Source organism: Tamandua tetradactyla, chromosome 2 (genome assembly GCF_023851605.1).
Source record: "Tamandua tetradactyla isolate mTamTet1 chromosome 2, mTamTet1.pri, whole genome shotgun sequence".
Classification (NCBI taxonomy): domain Eukaryota; kingdom Metazoa; phylum Chordata; class Mammalia; order Pilosa; family Myrmecophagidae; genus Tamandua; species Tamandua tetradactyla.
The window spans coordinates 202743350-202759945 of NC_135328.1; the positions used below are offsets into that span (position 1 = coordinate 202743350).

Here is a 16596-nt window from a genome sequence, read left to right on the forward strand (position 1 = left end):
ATCAGGATATTTCTAAACAGAGGCTTATTAGGGAAGGACATGGCTGTGTTCAGACCTCTTAGAAGGAGATAATTTTCAAGACTCTGACATTTTCCCCCTGTTTGAGTTGGATTTGGTAAATTAGTGGGGGTGAGGGGAGAAGTGTGAGTAGGAAACAGGAGTTATGCAATGCCAAGAAATTGTTTGGCTTTGAAATTTTATCTTTCAAATACCCATCTGGAAACATAAGAGAGAGACATGGCCCTCCCTCTTTGCAGAAAGGGAACAGATAAAATAGCTGTGCTGTGTGACTATAACTCAAGAATTTTGCAAAAAGAATCTGGCCTTATATAAAATTTGGAAAGTTATAATCTCTCTGTGATAAGACTAGAAAACAGTGACTTAGGCAAGAAAAAATTTCTGTTCACCATTATCCCCAAACGGAGACTTCACATGATCCACAGGTATATGGAGAATGACTCAACTGTGCTATTTTCCTAAAGCCTTTTTATATTTTCTAAATTACTTTATGCTAAATACTGTTACTCATACAGTTTTATTTAAGAGAAAGCAGTGAATAAATAATTGTTTAATATATTTGCAATTAGGGCAGAAGAAAGAAATAAATCTACTATATTAATTTATGTACTAGTAAAGCCATCTATTATAAGAACTATTTATGATATTAGATAGAACTTTTGTCATGTTATCCAAGATACAAACTTTTTCTTTGGTTAAATACGGGTTCTTGTGGTGATTTTTAGTTGATTATTTGTTTTCCTAGCTGCGCTCTTTTTTTTTTCTTTTTTTAATTAATTTTTAAATTTTTAAAAAAATATAACAAACTAACAAAACATTCTTAACTTATGATCATTCCATTCTACATATATACTCAGTAATTCACAATATCATCACATATTGCATATTCATCATCATGACCATTTCTTAGAACATTTGCATTAATTCAGAAAAAGAAATAAAAAGATAACAGAAAAAAACTCATACATACCATACCCCTTATCCTTCCCTTTCATTGATCCCTAGCATTTCAATCTAAATTTATTTGAACATTTGCTCCCCCATTATTTATTTTTATTCCATATGTTTTACTCATCTGTTAAGAAGGTAGATAAAAGGAGCATCAGACACAAGGTTTTCACAATCACACAGTCACATTGTGAGAGCTATATCATTATACAGTCATCTTCAAGAAACATGGCTACTGGAACACACTAGCTGTGCTCTTTTGAAGCTCTTATGTACCTCAGAAAAGCCGTATCTTTTTCCTGATCCAATCTTTTGGGGGCAGCCATGTTTCTTCTAATCCTGATTCAGTATTGTAGGGTGAAAAACCCTTTGATTGGATTGTTTCTGTGGAGATATGACACACCCAATTGTGGTGTAGCCTTTTGATTTAGATGGAGATATGACTGCCCATTCAAGGTGGGCCTTGATTAGTTTACTGGAGTCCTTTAAAGGGGGAAATATTTTGGGGGAAAGCTCAGAGCCAACATGAGATCCAGACATTTGGAGATACAGAAAGAAAATGCCCCCAGGGAAGCTGTTTGAAACCAGAAGCCAAGGGACTAGCAGATACCAGCCATGTACCTTCCCAGCTGACAGGTGTTCTGGACCCATCAACCTTCCTTGAGTCAAGGTATCCTTCTCTGGATGCCTTAGTTGGGACATTTTTATGGTCTTAGAGCTCTAACCTTGCAACTTAATAAGTTTCTCTTCTTGAGAGCCATTCCATTTCTGGTCTATTGCATTCTGGCAGCTTTAACAAACTAAAACAGTAGCCAACTCTTAATTTTCTTTACATTTAGCCGTTCTTTGGAAATTGTATTTACTCTGAGAATATGAGAAATTCCAATGGATGAGAGATGATGCTGATATTTGTAGGCATGTTTGGACAGGTCATAGAATCCACAAATAAAATGGGAGCATTTTCATGTTTTCTAAATTAAAGGAAAATAGTGTTCACAATGGAGATTGATGGATTCTTCCATGGAGCAAATCACTTTGGAAAACCCAATTTATATATCTGCAAAAGGATTAACCATTAGATTTATAAAATATGGAACTTTTCTATTAAGAAAAAAAGAGTAGGTCTAAAATTACTGTAAAAAGCAAACATATACATGGGTCTGCCTATACCTAAATTGAACTGTTCATTTAGGTACAACAAAGGGAATGTATCTTTGAATTATCTGTGGATAAGTTAGCTATGGTTGACCCCTATGTTGCAATGAATTATGTCTTTTGTCTACTTATTCAAAAGAGCAAAAGTTGTTACATAGTTTAGATTCTGAAATATGCAATTTAGTGCTTTGAAGGTGTCTAGAAGTAGGAAGTCATCAGGTAAACACTACATATCTAATCATCTCTTATCTTAAAATTCATGAAAACTTTGTAACCTATGGTGATGGTTAAGTTCAAATGTCAGCTTGGCTATGTTATGGTATCCTGTTGTTAGGTCAAGTGAGCACTGATCTGATTGATACTGTGAGGGTATTTCCTGGATATAACTCATTAGTAAGTTGATTGCATCTATGGCCGGTTACATCTACAGTAACAAAGGAGATTGCCTTCAGCCATGAGAGGAATATCTTATCCAATCAGTTGGCATAAGGGGAGAACTGATTTCTGCAGGCAGAAAGAAGTCAAGGTTGTCTACTTCAGCCAGCCAATTTCTCCTGGGGAATATATGGTCACCTTCATTGGAATTCCCAACTTGTAGCCTGCCCTTTGGACTTTGGACTTGCCAATCTCCATGGCCACATGGGTCAATTGCCTTTATTTAACTTTCTCTTAAAAATCTTGAAATAAAATTGATGCTTCAGAAAGGGTCCCACCATCAGTAGTACGTGTTTCTTCATTTGAATATTTGATATGGGATTTGATGCTGAAGTACCCTAGTCACTTTACAAAATAGGAAGGAATATGTTAGCCTATGAGATATTTTGATCTCACATTCTGATCGTATTCTGCCTCTGGTGGGTGACATGTTTTAAGTATAGGAGAGAATAAGCAGAACATTTACATCTACTTAATTTACAAGAGGCAATATTTTCTAGTTAGATAACATAGTTTGGTAACTAATAATAATAAAAAATAAAACAAGAAACTTTGGAGTCAGGCAGATCTAGGTTAGAATCTACTTATTAGTTCTGTGACCTTTAAACAAGTTAAGCTTCAGTTTCCCCACCTGTAATACAAAGATGGAAAGAATAATGTTGCCTGCCTCCCAGAGTTGTTGTGGATATTGGGTGAGATACTGTTTGTTTAGTCCTTGGCACTGTGACTAGAACATAGTAACTGCTCAATAAATAGGAAGATAAGTGGTCCAGAGACCCAGATCAGCAAACACGCTATAACAGTCCACAGTGATAAGTGCTGTGACAGAGGATACAAGGTCCCAGAGGAGTTCCCATAAGGTTATTCGGGAAGGCTTCTTGGAGGAACTGACATCTAAGTTGGCCAGTTGAAAGGAGGGAGGCAGAGTTTCTCAGGCAGAGGGAAGAGCTCTATGAGGCTCCAATCATGGTAGGACAGAGAAGTAAGAGACAAGACTAAATGTCAAGAGTGACAAAATAAAAAAAAATTAAAAAAAAAAAAAGAGAAGGGGTAATTGGAGCTGAAGGGATACAGACTGTGCAACAGGACTGGATGTAAAAACTCAGAAATGGACAGCACAATACTACCTAATTGTAATGCAATTATGTTAAAACATTGAATGAAGCTGCATGTGAGCTATAGGTTTTTTTTTCTCTCTATTATCGTTTTAATTCTTATTCTGTTGTCTTTTTATTTCTTTTTCTAAATCGATGCAAATGTACTAAGAAATGATGAATATGCAACTATGTGATGATATCAAGAATTACTGATTGTACATGTAGAATGGAATGATTTCTAAATGTTTTGTTAATTTTTTTTAATTAATAAAAAAAAAAAAGTGACAAAATCATGCAGGACCAGGTAGTCATGATAAAAGGATTTTGGCTTTTACCCAAAGAGCAATGGGGGGGTGGGGTCGGGGAGCGAATATTTAAGAGGTTTAAGCAGGAAAGCACCAAATCAGATATGCAAGACTGGAAACAGGGAGAGCAATGAGAAAGTGAGAGAGAGCCTGGGCTGGGGTTGGCCAGAAGATGGAGACATTTAGGAGGTAATGACGAGGTTTGCCGGTGGAGGCTGGGGGAAGCAGGAGGGGAGAATACCTCCCAGGGCCTGGTGGTCCCTTTCACCAAGACAAGGACAGAGAAGGAACTTGGGTCAGCAGTGGGGTAAGATGGCGAGTTCAGTTTTGGATATGTCTGCTGTGAGAAAGTGAAATGTCCCATAGGCAGTTAGATATATAAATCTTAAGCCAGAGAAGGGTCCAGGCTGGAGACCTAACCTTGGAAGATGTGGTAGGCTGAAGAGTGAGTCCCCCTCCCCACCCAAAGATATCCAAGTCCTGATCACTGGAACCTGTGACTGTTATTTCATATGGCAAGAGGGATTTTACAGGAATAATTAAATTAAAGATCTTGAGATGGGGCGTGATCACGGATTAGATGGACCCTAGATTTAATTACAGCTGTCCTTAAAAGAGGGAGACTGAGGGAGATTTGAATACAGGGAAGACAATGTAACCACAGAAGCAAGATGTTAGGCTCCTCGCTGGCCTTTAAGATAGAAGAATGCTGCTCTAGATCTGGAAAAGACCAGGAAACCCATTCTCCCCTAGAGACTCCTGAGGGAGCAGGGCCCTGCCCATGCCTTGATTTCAGTGGGTGAAACGGATTTTCCTCTGACCTCCAGCACTGTAGGAGAATAAATGTGTGTTGTTTTAAGCCACCAAGCCTGAGTTAATTTGTTACAGCCGCCATAGGAAATTAACACAGAAGACATCAACTTGACTGGTGCAAATGAAGCTGGTTGGGATTGGATGATGGCGTTCAGGAAACTTGGGTACAAGAGCAGAGTCCAGCAGAGAGCCCCCAGTGACTCTAGCATTTAAGGGATATGCAGAGAAAGCATATCTCATCAAGAGTCCTGAGAAGGAGCAGCCGGAGAGGGAGGAGGACCACCGGGAGATGGTGTGTTCCAGAACTTAAGGAGGAGTGAATTCAAGGAGGGAATGGTTAACAGAGTCAAATGCTCCTCGAGATCAAGCAAGAAAAGTGCCCATTATGGGCTTCACAGGGAGATCCTAATTGACCTTACAAGAACTCTCTTTAGTGGAGTGGTAGGGACGAGAACCCTTTGGAGTGGACTCAAAGGTGAAGGGAGGTAAGCCAGAGTTTTATTTAACAGCATATTTGTCCTGTCTCCTTAACTCGATTGGACACGTTTTTTTTCCATTTTTAATTCTATTACACAAATAGTATAAGCTCAGGAGACAAAGGCTAGTGGATGGGGAGGATTGGCAGTATTTAGCCTGGGGAATGGTGGTGGTTGAGGGCTGAAAGGAGCCCAAGGGGCCCAGGCAGAGTGAAGGCGTGGGTAAGCGCGCCGGCCACTGTGCGCCTAGCGGGGACGCGCTCCGTGCTAGCTTATTGCCTCACATCACAACCCAAGTGGGCCTCCCATTTTACAGATAAAGAAACTGAGTTTCTCCAGAAGAGGAGTAATTTTCCCAAAGTCCCACAGCTAGCGAGCATCGCGGAGTCACACGGTCTCCGAATGCGCGCACAGCGCTTGGGTGGAAACCAGAGGTCGGGTGAGGAGAGAGGAGCTCGCGAGCTGTGCGATGGAGCACGGAACGCGGAGCCACGTGGAGCTGGAGGAGAGCCCCGGGACGCGAGGGGGAGGTGGCGCGGCAGAGGGGCGGAGGCATGGGGGCTGGGAACCAATAGGTAGGAGGGGAGGAGGCAAGGGTGGCCTTGTGGAGGAGGTGGGGCGGGGGGCTGGGGCCGGGGAATCCGAGGGGCAAGAAGAAAGGGGCGGAGCCGTGCCGGGCGGAGAGGGAGGCGGGGCGAAGTAGCTTTGAAGGAGGCCGGGAGCGGGACTGGGAGCCAGGAGGCGGGGCTTAGAGGCGGTGAGGTCTTGGGGGCGGGGCTGGGGAGTTGGGCGGGAGGCCAGGGGCGGGGCAGGCGCGCCGGGGGCGGAGCTCCGGGGCCAGGGAGACCCTGGGGCGGGGCCGGGAAGCCCCGCGAGGGGCCGGGGCGGGGCTGTGAGGCTAAGTAGGGGAGAGAGGCAGGAAGGTCGGGGGCAGGGCGGAGAAGCGGGCGGGGTGTGAAAGTTCGGGATTCCCGGGACTTGGGGGAACGCGGCAGTGCCGGGCGGAGGGCTGTCGGGGGCGGGGAGTAGGGGGCGTGGCCTGCGGAGTCCTGGACGGGTCTGTGGCTGGCAGTGAGACCGGCCCAGCGCGGTGCAGCGCAGCGCAGCGCCCCCCGCGCCCCGCTCAGGCGGCCCCGGCGCCCCGACCCCGCGCCCGCCATGCCCGAGCAGCTCAGCGTCGCCGAGTTCTTGGCCATCACCACCGAGGACCTTGGCTCCCCGGGCGGAGCCGCCGCCTTCGCTGCCAAGATGCCCCGGTGCCGGGGGGCGGTGCTGGCGCGCGAGGAGGTAAGGGGGGCCCGAGGTGCGAGGGGTCGGGGTCCCGGCAGGAACTGGCCTTGACCTTCCCCGGCGTGACCGGAGCTGCGATAGCCCTTTACCTGCGCCGCGGAGAACCGGCCCCCTCCCTAGGTCTCTGAGAACCGAGAGCATCTCAAACATCAGCGTCTTCACCTTCGAGGCAGTGTGTAGGGGGGGTGCCTTCGAGGGGTCACTTCGATAACAGACTTAACAGGTCGGAAGACATACCTTAAAGTCCTTGGTGACCCGCGTGTGTGTTGGCTCAGCGCCTTATTGCATTGGTTTGTGCTTTCATCTTTGGAGCCCCACAATTTTGTCGCCCAAGACACCCCACTTCTGAGAAGTAGGCCCTCTCCATTTCAGTCCCCAACTTAGTTCTCACAGGCTGCTGGGAAGCCCCTCCTCCTCGCCTCTGGTTCTAAGATCGGCCCGCATTTGTGGAATGAAGGCGCCAGGAGCTGGGGTTCACCTTGGCCAAGCTCTTGGCAAGTTTTTGGTCTTCCTTTCCCTCGCCTCTCCTCTTTGTCTTTTCGAGCAAAGCGTCCCAGGCCCTTTCTTTGGCCCGTGCAGGCTGCCCCACCCCATTCCCGTGCTCATTGGAGTGCATTCCTCCTCTCTGGACTTGCTGCAGCGTTCTCGGGGCTCCTCTGCAACGAATATTCTAGGGCAGGCACCCTGTGGCTTTGGGCCAACGGAGGAAAATGTATATTTGCAATGCCTTCCTAGAGGATGCCCAGAATTTGGGTGGCATTTTGGACCTCAGCCGTGGCTTTCACCTTCCATCCTTCACCAAAAATGTACCGTACACCTACTGTGTGACACAGATACCCAGTTCAGTGGGACTTTTCATAATACCTTGGATGTCTTGGGAAATCTCTCCTCCTTCTCCTCTCCCTTGGCAGGCTGAACCTCCATGGCAAACTGTTTGTATCACTTGATATAGTGGGAAGAGCGTTGATTTTGGAGGAGGCAGATCTGTGTTCAAATTCTGGTTCTTCAGTTTACCAGCTGCGTGAGCCTGGGCATGTGACCTGGTCTGTTTGAGCCCCACTTCTGTCATCTCTATAAAGTGGAGATAATATTTACCTCATGGGACTGTATTACATGAGGCAATGCGTGTAAAGTATGCGCCTTGATAAATGGTTATCATCAATTAATTGATGGGCCTCTTTAGACAGTGATTGGATTTCTTTTGAACTCATTTCTCTCACAGAGCTTAACCTAGTACTTTGCAGATAGTGGGGTGTGTGTGTTTTAGTTAAAACAAGAAGCAGACAATGACCTCTGGCTTTCTTCCTTGGGCAGAACCAGTACCTATGAATTTACGTTATATTTTACTGGGAGACTCACAGGGAAACTTACTGCTGCATTGCCTCATCCTGGGAAAAGCTTAATCTTCATAGCCTTGCATTACACGCCCTGGGAGAGTTCAGTGCCATCTGCATCCTTGGGGCTTTTACAGTTCACCCTTCTCTCTTGATCATCCATTATGTTAAGCTAGAGCAGGAGCAGGGGCTGCCCTATGAACCTTTGCCATGGATAGAAATGCCCATTTATGCCCTTGCATCTGGCCTCACACCTGGCTCTGTGTGTGTGTGTGTGTGTGTGTGTGTGTGTGTGTGTGTTTGTGTGTGTGTGTGAGTGAAGAGAGGACTCGGAATGGAGGCCATAGCAGGCTCTGGTCAGAGCTCAGCTCTGCCCCTGTTCAAGCCAGACAAAACCCAGCCGTCTTTGCCTATGTGACTTGGGTTTGGTACACACAGGGGGTTCACTTTTGTAACAGAAAGGTTTGTGGCACCCATGCAAAGCTTTTCTCTCCAGCACTTCAGTGCCCCCAAAGTTAGAATCTGACCTTTGGATTGGACTTTCCTGAAGTTTCCTGTTTGGTTTTGCATTCATGTTTATATTTACATGTAGTTTGACGCTGGTATGTCCTCCACCCCCACCCCCCACCCCAGTTCTGGGCATGACTAATCTACCCCAGGGCTTGAAGCTCCAATTGGTTGAATCAAAGTGCAACTGATTCTCAAGTCAAGTCTTCCAATCCCGCCTGCTTCCAGTCCCAGCTGGTTTCCTGAGTAACAAGGGACTCTGACTTGAGACTTACAGTCCCTTTTTGCAGTCCTTCGGGGAAGGGTCCTGGGCAGGTCCCAGGATATTATTGTCAGGTCTGGGGGACCCTTTAAGATAGATAGATCAGCTATGAACTCTCTTATATCAGATGGAGAAACTGATTTTCACAGAGGGCAAGAGAATTGTCCATGCCCACACAGCTGGGTAATGGAAGAACTGGCATTTCTACCCAGCTGTTCTTTAAAGTCCATCTACCTGTCCTACCTTTGTAACTTCTCAGAAGCTCAGTTATTTCATCTGTATAATGGGGCAAATAATCCCTTCCTGCCTACCTCACTGGATCATTAAATTTTTCTGTTTTCAATTTTAAAACACTATACAAATGAGAGGAAATGTTAAGATAATCATTCCTTCAAGTGGCCTCTTCCTGTCCTGGGCCCTTTTACATTCATACTTTCATTGATATTTTCAGTAACACCTGTGACAATAGGCCCAGGGATGTTAAGGAGTTGCCCTGTGACACGCAGCAGGCCTGGCTGTCTCCATGGCTGTGTTTTGTCCGTTCTCCATGCCATCTCTGTGCTAGACCCCAAAGCCACCAAGATGCTGCCCTGGTTACTGGCTGGTTAGGGAGAGCTTGCCTGTCTGAGGGGTAGAAGTAGGAATCCCAGGAGTCTGTTCCAAGTGCCCAGTAAAAGGTGTGGTCGCTGCTCAGGCTGGTGGAGAGAGAGGGGGAAGGAGAGAGCATTGAGGACTGGGAAAATCAAGGAGCGTTCCCTCGAGGAGGTGAGACTTCCAGCTGGGTTTTTAAGGATGGAAGGAAATGTGAGTGAACTCCAACACTGTGGGAAGAGAACGTATCTGGGAACCAAGTAAACCCTTTTGGCTGGAGCTGAGAATTCATGCTGTGTCGTGCATGTGAACTTATGTCCCCTGGTGGGTCTTGGATCATGCAGCCTGCTACAAAAAAAAAAAAAAATTGTTTTGTGTCTTGTATGTTTTTTGAGATTTTAATAAATTTTGAATTGCATAAGGGACATAATAATTGTTTTTTAAGTTTTAGAACATAACAGAAGAGGTTAGAGTTACCTATGTCCATTTCTCACAATCCCTTTCCCCTCCCAGAGGTAGCTGTTGTGAGCAATTTGATGTGTGTGCTTCCCAATGTGTATATGCTCATAGAAAATTTATTATTGATGGGAGAAGGCTAGAGGGAATCCTTACATAAATTGGTATCATGTCTTATACTGCACAGTTTTAAACTTTGTTGGAGTCAGATTTATCTTTTCCTTTGTGACTTTTGTTTTTTTGAATCTCGTTTTAGAAAGGATTTCATTTAATTTTTCGTCCACATTTATTGTAGTATAAAAATTATGTAACCTTAAGAGATTGTTTGCAATAAACATAAGCCCTCACAAGCTCATTTATGTTGAAGGGGAATCTGTTTTAAGGAATTAGGGATCCCTCTTGGAAATGAAGAGCAATAAGTAAAGGTAGACACACAGACCTGGAACTCGAGGCTGAAAAGTCATCAGGAGCTGAGGCTCTTTCTCCTTCTCTCTTGCCTCTCTTTCTTTCTGCACAACTGATCAGTACTTTTGCTCACTCGTCATCACAGAGGCCCAAAGCCCAGCCTCACTGCCACCCTTACACGATCTCACTGGTCCAGTGTCTGAAGGTAACTGAGCCAACCCTTTGTCCCACTTCCAAGTTCTTGGCAGAGAGGCTGATGGTCTGGACTGTTTCCAGAAGCCAGTTCTCCACCCCTGGTTCCATCAGCAGAACTCATGGAGGGATAGACTCCAGTTGGGGTAAACATGGCCACTGGGAACTACCCTGTGGGAGTGGGAGTTTCTTAGAGAAAAGGGGCAAGGCCTGGACAGCCCCCTGAGAAATGTCCATGCCAGTTACTCTCTATTAGCACAATCCAGCTTCCAGCACAAGGTACTGTTTTGTGCTTCCCTGTCCAGGTGTAATGAACAATCCCAGTTTGGAAAGCTCAGGTCAAAGGGAATTGAAAAAAGGGACTACAAAGTTAAGGGGGTACTGGGCGGGCCTCAGTGGCTCAGGCAGAGTTCCTGCCTGCGATGCCAGAGACCCAGGTTCGATTCCTGGTGCCTGCCCATGAAAAAAAAAAAGTTAAGGGGGTGCAACCGGACTTCGAAGTCCTTGAATGCATGTGTGGCACTCAGGCCAGGCTTTTTCCCAGGCATTGGGGACCAGTCGTGTTGCCCTAGGTTGGGTAAGACCAGCCCTGTGGAGAGGCATCGCTACCAACACAGTGCCTGGCACATCCAAATCTTGTAGGGTGGCGGAGTCTTGGGGAGCAGAGAAATCCTGCTATGGTAACAGATATCCAGAGAAGGGAAATAGCCTGCCCCAGGCCATACAAAACATTGTCTCCAAGGTCCTGGGGAGAAACTCAATTTTGGTCATAAGACAGGGGGCAGGAGGAAGAAACTTGGGCCCCACCGAGCGAGCAGTAGAAGTTTGGTTGCCTGATCCTACCCCTTCCCTAGATGGTTAGACTGTCTGATTAGTAATTTCTTCCCATTTTCTATGTTAGTAAATAGAAGCTCAAGGGAATGGTCTGTTTCTATGTACATTGTACTATACAGGCCCTTTATTTAAGTTATCTCATTTTATTCTTAGAACAACCCTATGAAGAAAGCGAGATGTCCATCTTATAGATAGGAAGACTGAAGATCCTGGAGGTTAATATCTTGCCTAAGATCACACAGTAAAATGAGGAAGCTGGAATTTAATTAATTTAACAAATATTTATTAAGGCCTGCTCTGTGCCAGGCCCTGTTTAGGCACTGGGTAGACACACTGCCGAGTAAAACAGATATAGCCCCTGCCTGGTGGAGCGTAGGGAAGACAAGCAGTAAACAGGTAAACAAACAAGTCAACAGTTGCACATGTGATAAGTGGCATGAAGGCTCATCCTCCTTGTCAAGGCCTTTCTTGAGGTTTGGGCCCTTAAGGCTTTTGGCACCAAGGCCCCTTTCCCCAGGCAATCTCATCCACACTCATAGCTTCAATCCTTTTCCATCTCTAGATGACTCATAGATTTGTGCCTCCAGCCAAGACTCAGAAACCAACTGCTGTCCTCCTGGTTTTGTTTAGCTGTGCAGTGTATCCAGCACCACACACATGAACTTTCTCTCCAGGCTGGCCCTCCTAGCATTCCCTGTTTTGGTTAGTGATACTGCCATGTTTTCTGTTACACAAACTAGAAGCTTCATACCTCCACTTGTACACTTCATCACCAAAGGTTATCAGTTTGACCTTCTGAGCCTCATCCTGCTTCTTTACATCTCTACCATGGTCCAAGCCACCGTCACCTGTCCCTTGGAACACAGCAGTGGCCTCCTAACTCCAAACCCCAGCTCAATTCCCCCTTAGCACTGTGTCCCCATTGTAACACATATCAGAGATAAATTTTCCATTTATTTGTATAATTATTTTATTAAGATCTGATCTCTCACTAGATTTTGAGTTCTATGAGAATAAAATCTAACCTTCCCGTTGTATCCCCACAATAGGTGCTCAGAAAATATTGGTTAAATAAAAAAATGAATAAAAGAAGAAAACAAAAAAGGAACATGAATAGAGAATAATGGTGGGAGGGAACTCTAGATGAAGGGAACATCTTAGGCAAAGGTCCTGAGCCAGTAAAGACCCTGGGTATGTGACATTGAAAGAAGGCCAGAGCGGCAGGGTGGTAGGCAAATGGAAGGGCCACACTGGGTGACTTTGGGAAGGGAGGCAAACACCCAGACTTGTACGCCCTTGTCACAAGTTTGGATTTTATGGATTTTGCAGGCAACCAACCTGATCCAGTTTATATTTTAAAAATATCACTTCAGGGCAGTGCAATGGTGGCTCAGTGGCAGAGTTTTCGTCTGCCATGCTGGAGACCAGCGTTCGATTCCTGGTGCCTGCTCATGCAAAGATAAAAAAAAAAAAAATCATCTCAGTTGCTCTTTGGAGACTAGAGTGGAGGGGGGGGGGGATCCAAGGAGATTGTGAGAAAGCTGCCGCAGTTGTTCAAGGAAATGATGGTGATGCGGATAGGGTTGGGATTAGTGGAGGAAAAGAAGTGTACAGATTCTAGAAGTATTTTCTGGATAGTAACATTAAGATCTGCTAATGGAATGAATGGGGAAGTGGTCAGAATGGTTCCCAAATTGCTGATGGAAGGGCACTGCCATGTATTGAGAAAGAGAAGTATGGGAGAGGGGGAAAATCAATAATTCTCTTTATACATCTTATAGGTCTTTGAGACATCCAAGTAGAGATGTCACAAGTCAGTTGGATATGAGTCAGGAGCTCAAAGGAAAAGAGTAGACTGAGAATACAAATTTGAAAGTTGTCAGCATTCATATGACAGGTTTCAAACTTGCATCATAGGAATCACCTGACAAATGTGTTAAGATGCAGAATCTCTAGCATCATTCCAAGAAGCTCTCCGGTAGGTATAGCTTAGGATTCTTATTGCAAGCAACAGAAACCAACCTGAGCTGATTTAAACAGGAAAGGAATTCATAGACATGGAATATTCAGTATTTCACAGAATTTTTGAAAGCTGGAGAACCAGAAAAGTACAAAGGAGGTTGGACAGCAGGCAGGACTTCAGCCACAATCACACCACCGAGCCAGTTTAGTGCAGACATTGCTGCCACACAGTGATACCACAACTAGTACTGCCACTGTGCCCTGGGCCACAGGGACCCTTCACTGCTGTTGCAGCTGGCATTACAATGAATCTTCCACTCTCTGCTCCTGATTCAGAGTCTACAGTAAGTTTCCTCTGAACGGTGGCGTCTAGGTCATGTGCTGATACTTCTGATTGGTGGAGCCTAGGTCATGTGCTGGTACCTCTGATTGGTGAATCCTAGGTCATGTGCTGGTGCCTCTCATTGGTAGAACCTAGGTCATGTGCTGGTACCCTCGCTGCAAGGGAATCTGGGAAAGCAAGCATTTGGTCTTTTCAGCTTGAGTGGGAGAGCTTAGAAGACTGCACAACAAGTATTTCCCTAGACATAGAAAGAAGTTAGGTTCAGATGCCGGACTGGCAAAAAAAATGACAAATGTCCTTGATAGCATATTGCCAATACATGGATGTCTGGGCATTTGACATTTTTGTAAGTACCCCAGGAGATTCCCATGCAGAAGGTCCACGAATACATTATTTTAGCTGGTATTTAAAACTTTGGGGTATTCAGGATCAACCTAGGGAAGGTAATGAGGAGAGCCCAGGCCCATGCTCTGGGGAGCTAAAATACTGAGTGATCTGGAGAGGAAAGGAGCTGCCAGTGAGGAAGGAGGGAAATCTGAGGCCATGCCTCAGAAGGTAGGAGACGAGTATTTTGAGGAGATGGCAGTGTTTGGCTCTGTCAGATGCTTCCCTGAGGTCTAGAGGTAAAACAAGAAGATGACAGAGACATGACCTGGATTTGGCAGCATGGAAGTTGTCGGTGACCTAAAAACAGATTTAGGGCTATTTTCCCTCACACCAGTCTGAACTCACTTGACGAGGGGAAAGTTAGGTATTTTCCTGAGAAGGTGGGCAAAGGCATAGGGTCTCTGGGGTGTTAGCTGGAGGGCCTGGGATCAAGGGTGTTCTAGGATGGAATTGGAACTCAGCTCCATCAAGTCCAGCCTCTTCCCCTCCAGGCTGCTTCTGCATAAGGGGCGGGGATCTTCCTGGACTCCAGTCTCTCAGTCTTCTCCTCTCCCTAAATATCAGTCTTCTTCAGTGCTCACTGCCTTGCCTGAAGTTCAGCTTTTTGTGGCCACTGACACAGGCAGTTTTGAGGACAAAAACTAGAACTTCAGGTCAGAGCAGAAGGAAAAACAGTTGGATCCTACAGAGTCCTCAGCCAGATCTTGTTGCTGGAAGGTCCCTTAATGGACCTAGTACTTGGGCTCAGAGCAGATGAGTGAGACCCAGGGAGGTATAGTGAATGCCTCAGGCTCTAGGGCAGGGCCCTGGGTTCCCTTTGGGAACATTGGCCTCAACAGGGTCACTGGAGGTGCTTTGGAGTGTCTGGGAAGCTGCTGCTGCTGCAGGTTGTATGGAGTATATGGGGTCAGCTGCTGAGGGTTCAGAACTGCTGGGTTTTGAGCTTGGTCAAGCTTTTAGGAAGCTCAGATGTGGTGGACTCCGCTCAGACCTACTGAATCAGAATCTCCCGGGGGTGAGGCCTGGACAAGTGTGTAGTTCAGAAGTTCCCCAGGTGATTGTGACAAGCAGTCAGGGTGAAAACTGCAGTGGTGAGCATGTGCCCGCTTAAGATTGCCAAGCCATTAAGTCACATTTCTTGAACACCTACTGTGTACAGTGGCTGAAGGTTAGGTTCTGAGGTTATGGAGGTGACTAGTCGAGGCCCCCATCTGGGTAAGAGAAGACTTATTCCTGTGAAAACCCAGAAGAGTTGATCCGGATAGGACTAAGATAAATCAGGGTACTGGGTAAAGGATGATATGGCCCGTATTTTCAAACTTCAACCTCAGAGAGACACCAAAGGGTTTATTTGGTACAAAGTTTATATTTTGGGTAATACATTATCTAATTTAACTTGTATGGTCAGCTTACTTGAACACCATAATTACATGGAATCTTGCATAGGGCATGAGATCTTGTTGGTTTGTACAGGTTAGGGTGATGCCCTGATATATCCCAGAGTAATCTGAGCCCAGAATAAAAAAGTATTTGCAAAAGTCTCCTTGAAGAACTGGGGAGAAAGGAGAAAATCTTAAATTTCCCTATCTGGGGAATTCCTGCTATTCTTGCAAGCGTTGGGGAGAGCCCATTTAATAGGCCCTCAGTCTTGGGGCTTGCCCTTACGAAACTATTCCTGCAAACGGATAGGCTAAGCCTATTTAGGATTATGCCTACAAGTCACCCCCCAGAGAACCTCTTTCATGGCTCAGATGTGGCCTCTCTCTCTAAGCCAACTCTGCAGGTGAACTCACTGCCATCCCCACCCCCCACCTCCTAAGTGGTGTAAATCTCCCTGGCAATGTGGGACATGACTCCCGGGGATGAGCCAGGACCTGGCATCATGGGATTGAGAAAGCCTTCCTGAGCAAAAAGGGGAAGAAAGAAATGAGACAAAATAAAGTTGCAGTGTCTGAGGGATTTCAAATAGAGCCAAGAGCTTATTCTGGAGGTTTTTCTTACACGTTATATAGATATCCCTCTTTAGTTTATGGTATATTGGAGTGGCTAGAGGGAAGTACTTGAAACTGTTGAACAGTGTTCCAACAGCCTTGATTCTTGAAGAGGACTATATAACTATATAGCTTTTACAGTGTGACTGTGTGATTGTGAAAACTTTGTGTCTGATGCTGCTTTTACCCAGGGAATGGACAGATGAGTTTAAAAAAAAAATAGCAAGGATAAAAAAATAAATAAATAATAGGGGGAGATAAAGAGTAAAAATGGGATAGATTGAAATACTGTTGGTCAGTGAGAGGGAGGGGTAAGGGATATGGGATGTATGAGTTTGTTTTTTTCTTTTTTTATTCTTTTTCTGGGGTGATTTAGATGTTCTAAAAATGATCATGGTGAAGAATACACAACTATGTGATGAGATTGTAAGCCATTGATTGTATGATACGGTTAGACTGTATATGTGTACAGATTTCTCAATGAAAATATTTAAAATAAAAAAAACCCCACAGCAGTGGAGCAGCAGATACAGGGATATGGTGGCTAAGATCTGTGGAGAGAATCCTGTAACTGGAGTCTAACAAACTTGGGTTTGAATTCCTATTGGCTGTGTGACCTTGGGCAAATGACTTAACTTTTCTGAATCTCTTTTTTCCCATCAGTAAATCAGAGATGATAATGGTCTTATGCGATGTTTTTGAGGGGATTATATATAAAGCATCTAGTATATATGTGCTGTATAACAGGTACTTGATTTTTTTTTAACTTCCTTTTACCAAAAACACAAGTATACT

The 16596-nt window shown here is 45.1% G+C and overlaps 1 protein-coding gene across 2 annotated transcripts in view; it reads left to right on the top strand.

Annotated features, from left to right (window-relative positions):
* Positions 1-6390: 6390 nt before the first annotated feature.
* ASAP3 (ArfGAP with SH3 domain, ankyrin repeat and PH domain 3) overlaps positions 6391-16596 on the top strand; it is a 46316-nt gene continuing 36110 nt past the window's right edge. For both annotated transcript variants that reach the window (XM_077150821.1, XM_077150822.1), the window contains exon 1: positions 6391-6534. In XM_077150821.1, the coding sequence (XP_077006936.1) occupies positions 6406-6534 (129 nt within the window). In that variant the 5' untranslated portion in view covers positions 6391-6405. The remainder of the gene's footprint in view (positions 6535-16596) is intronic.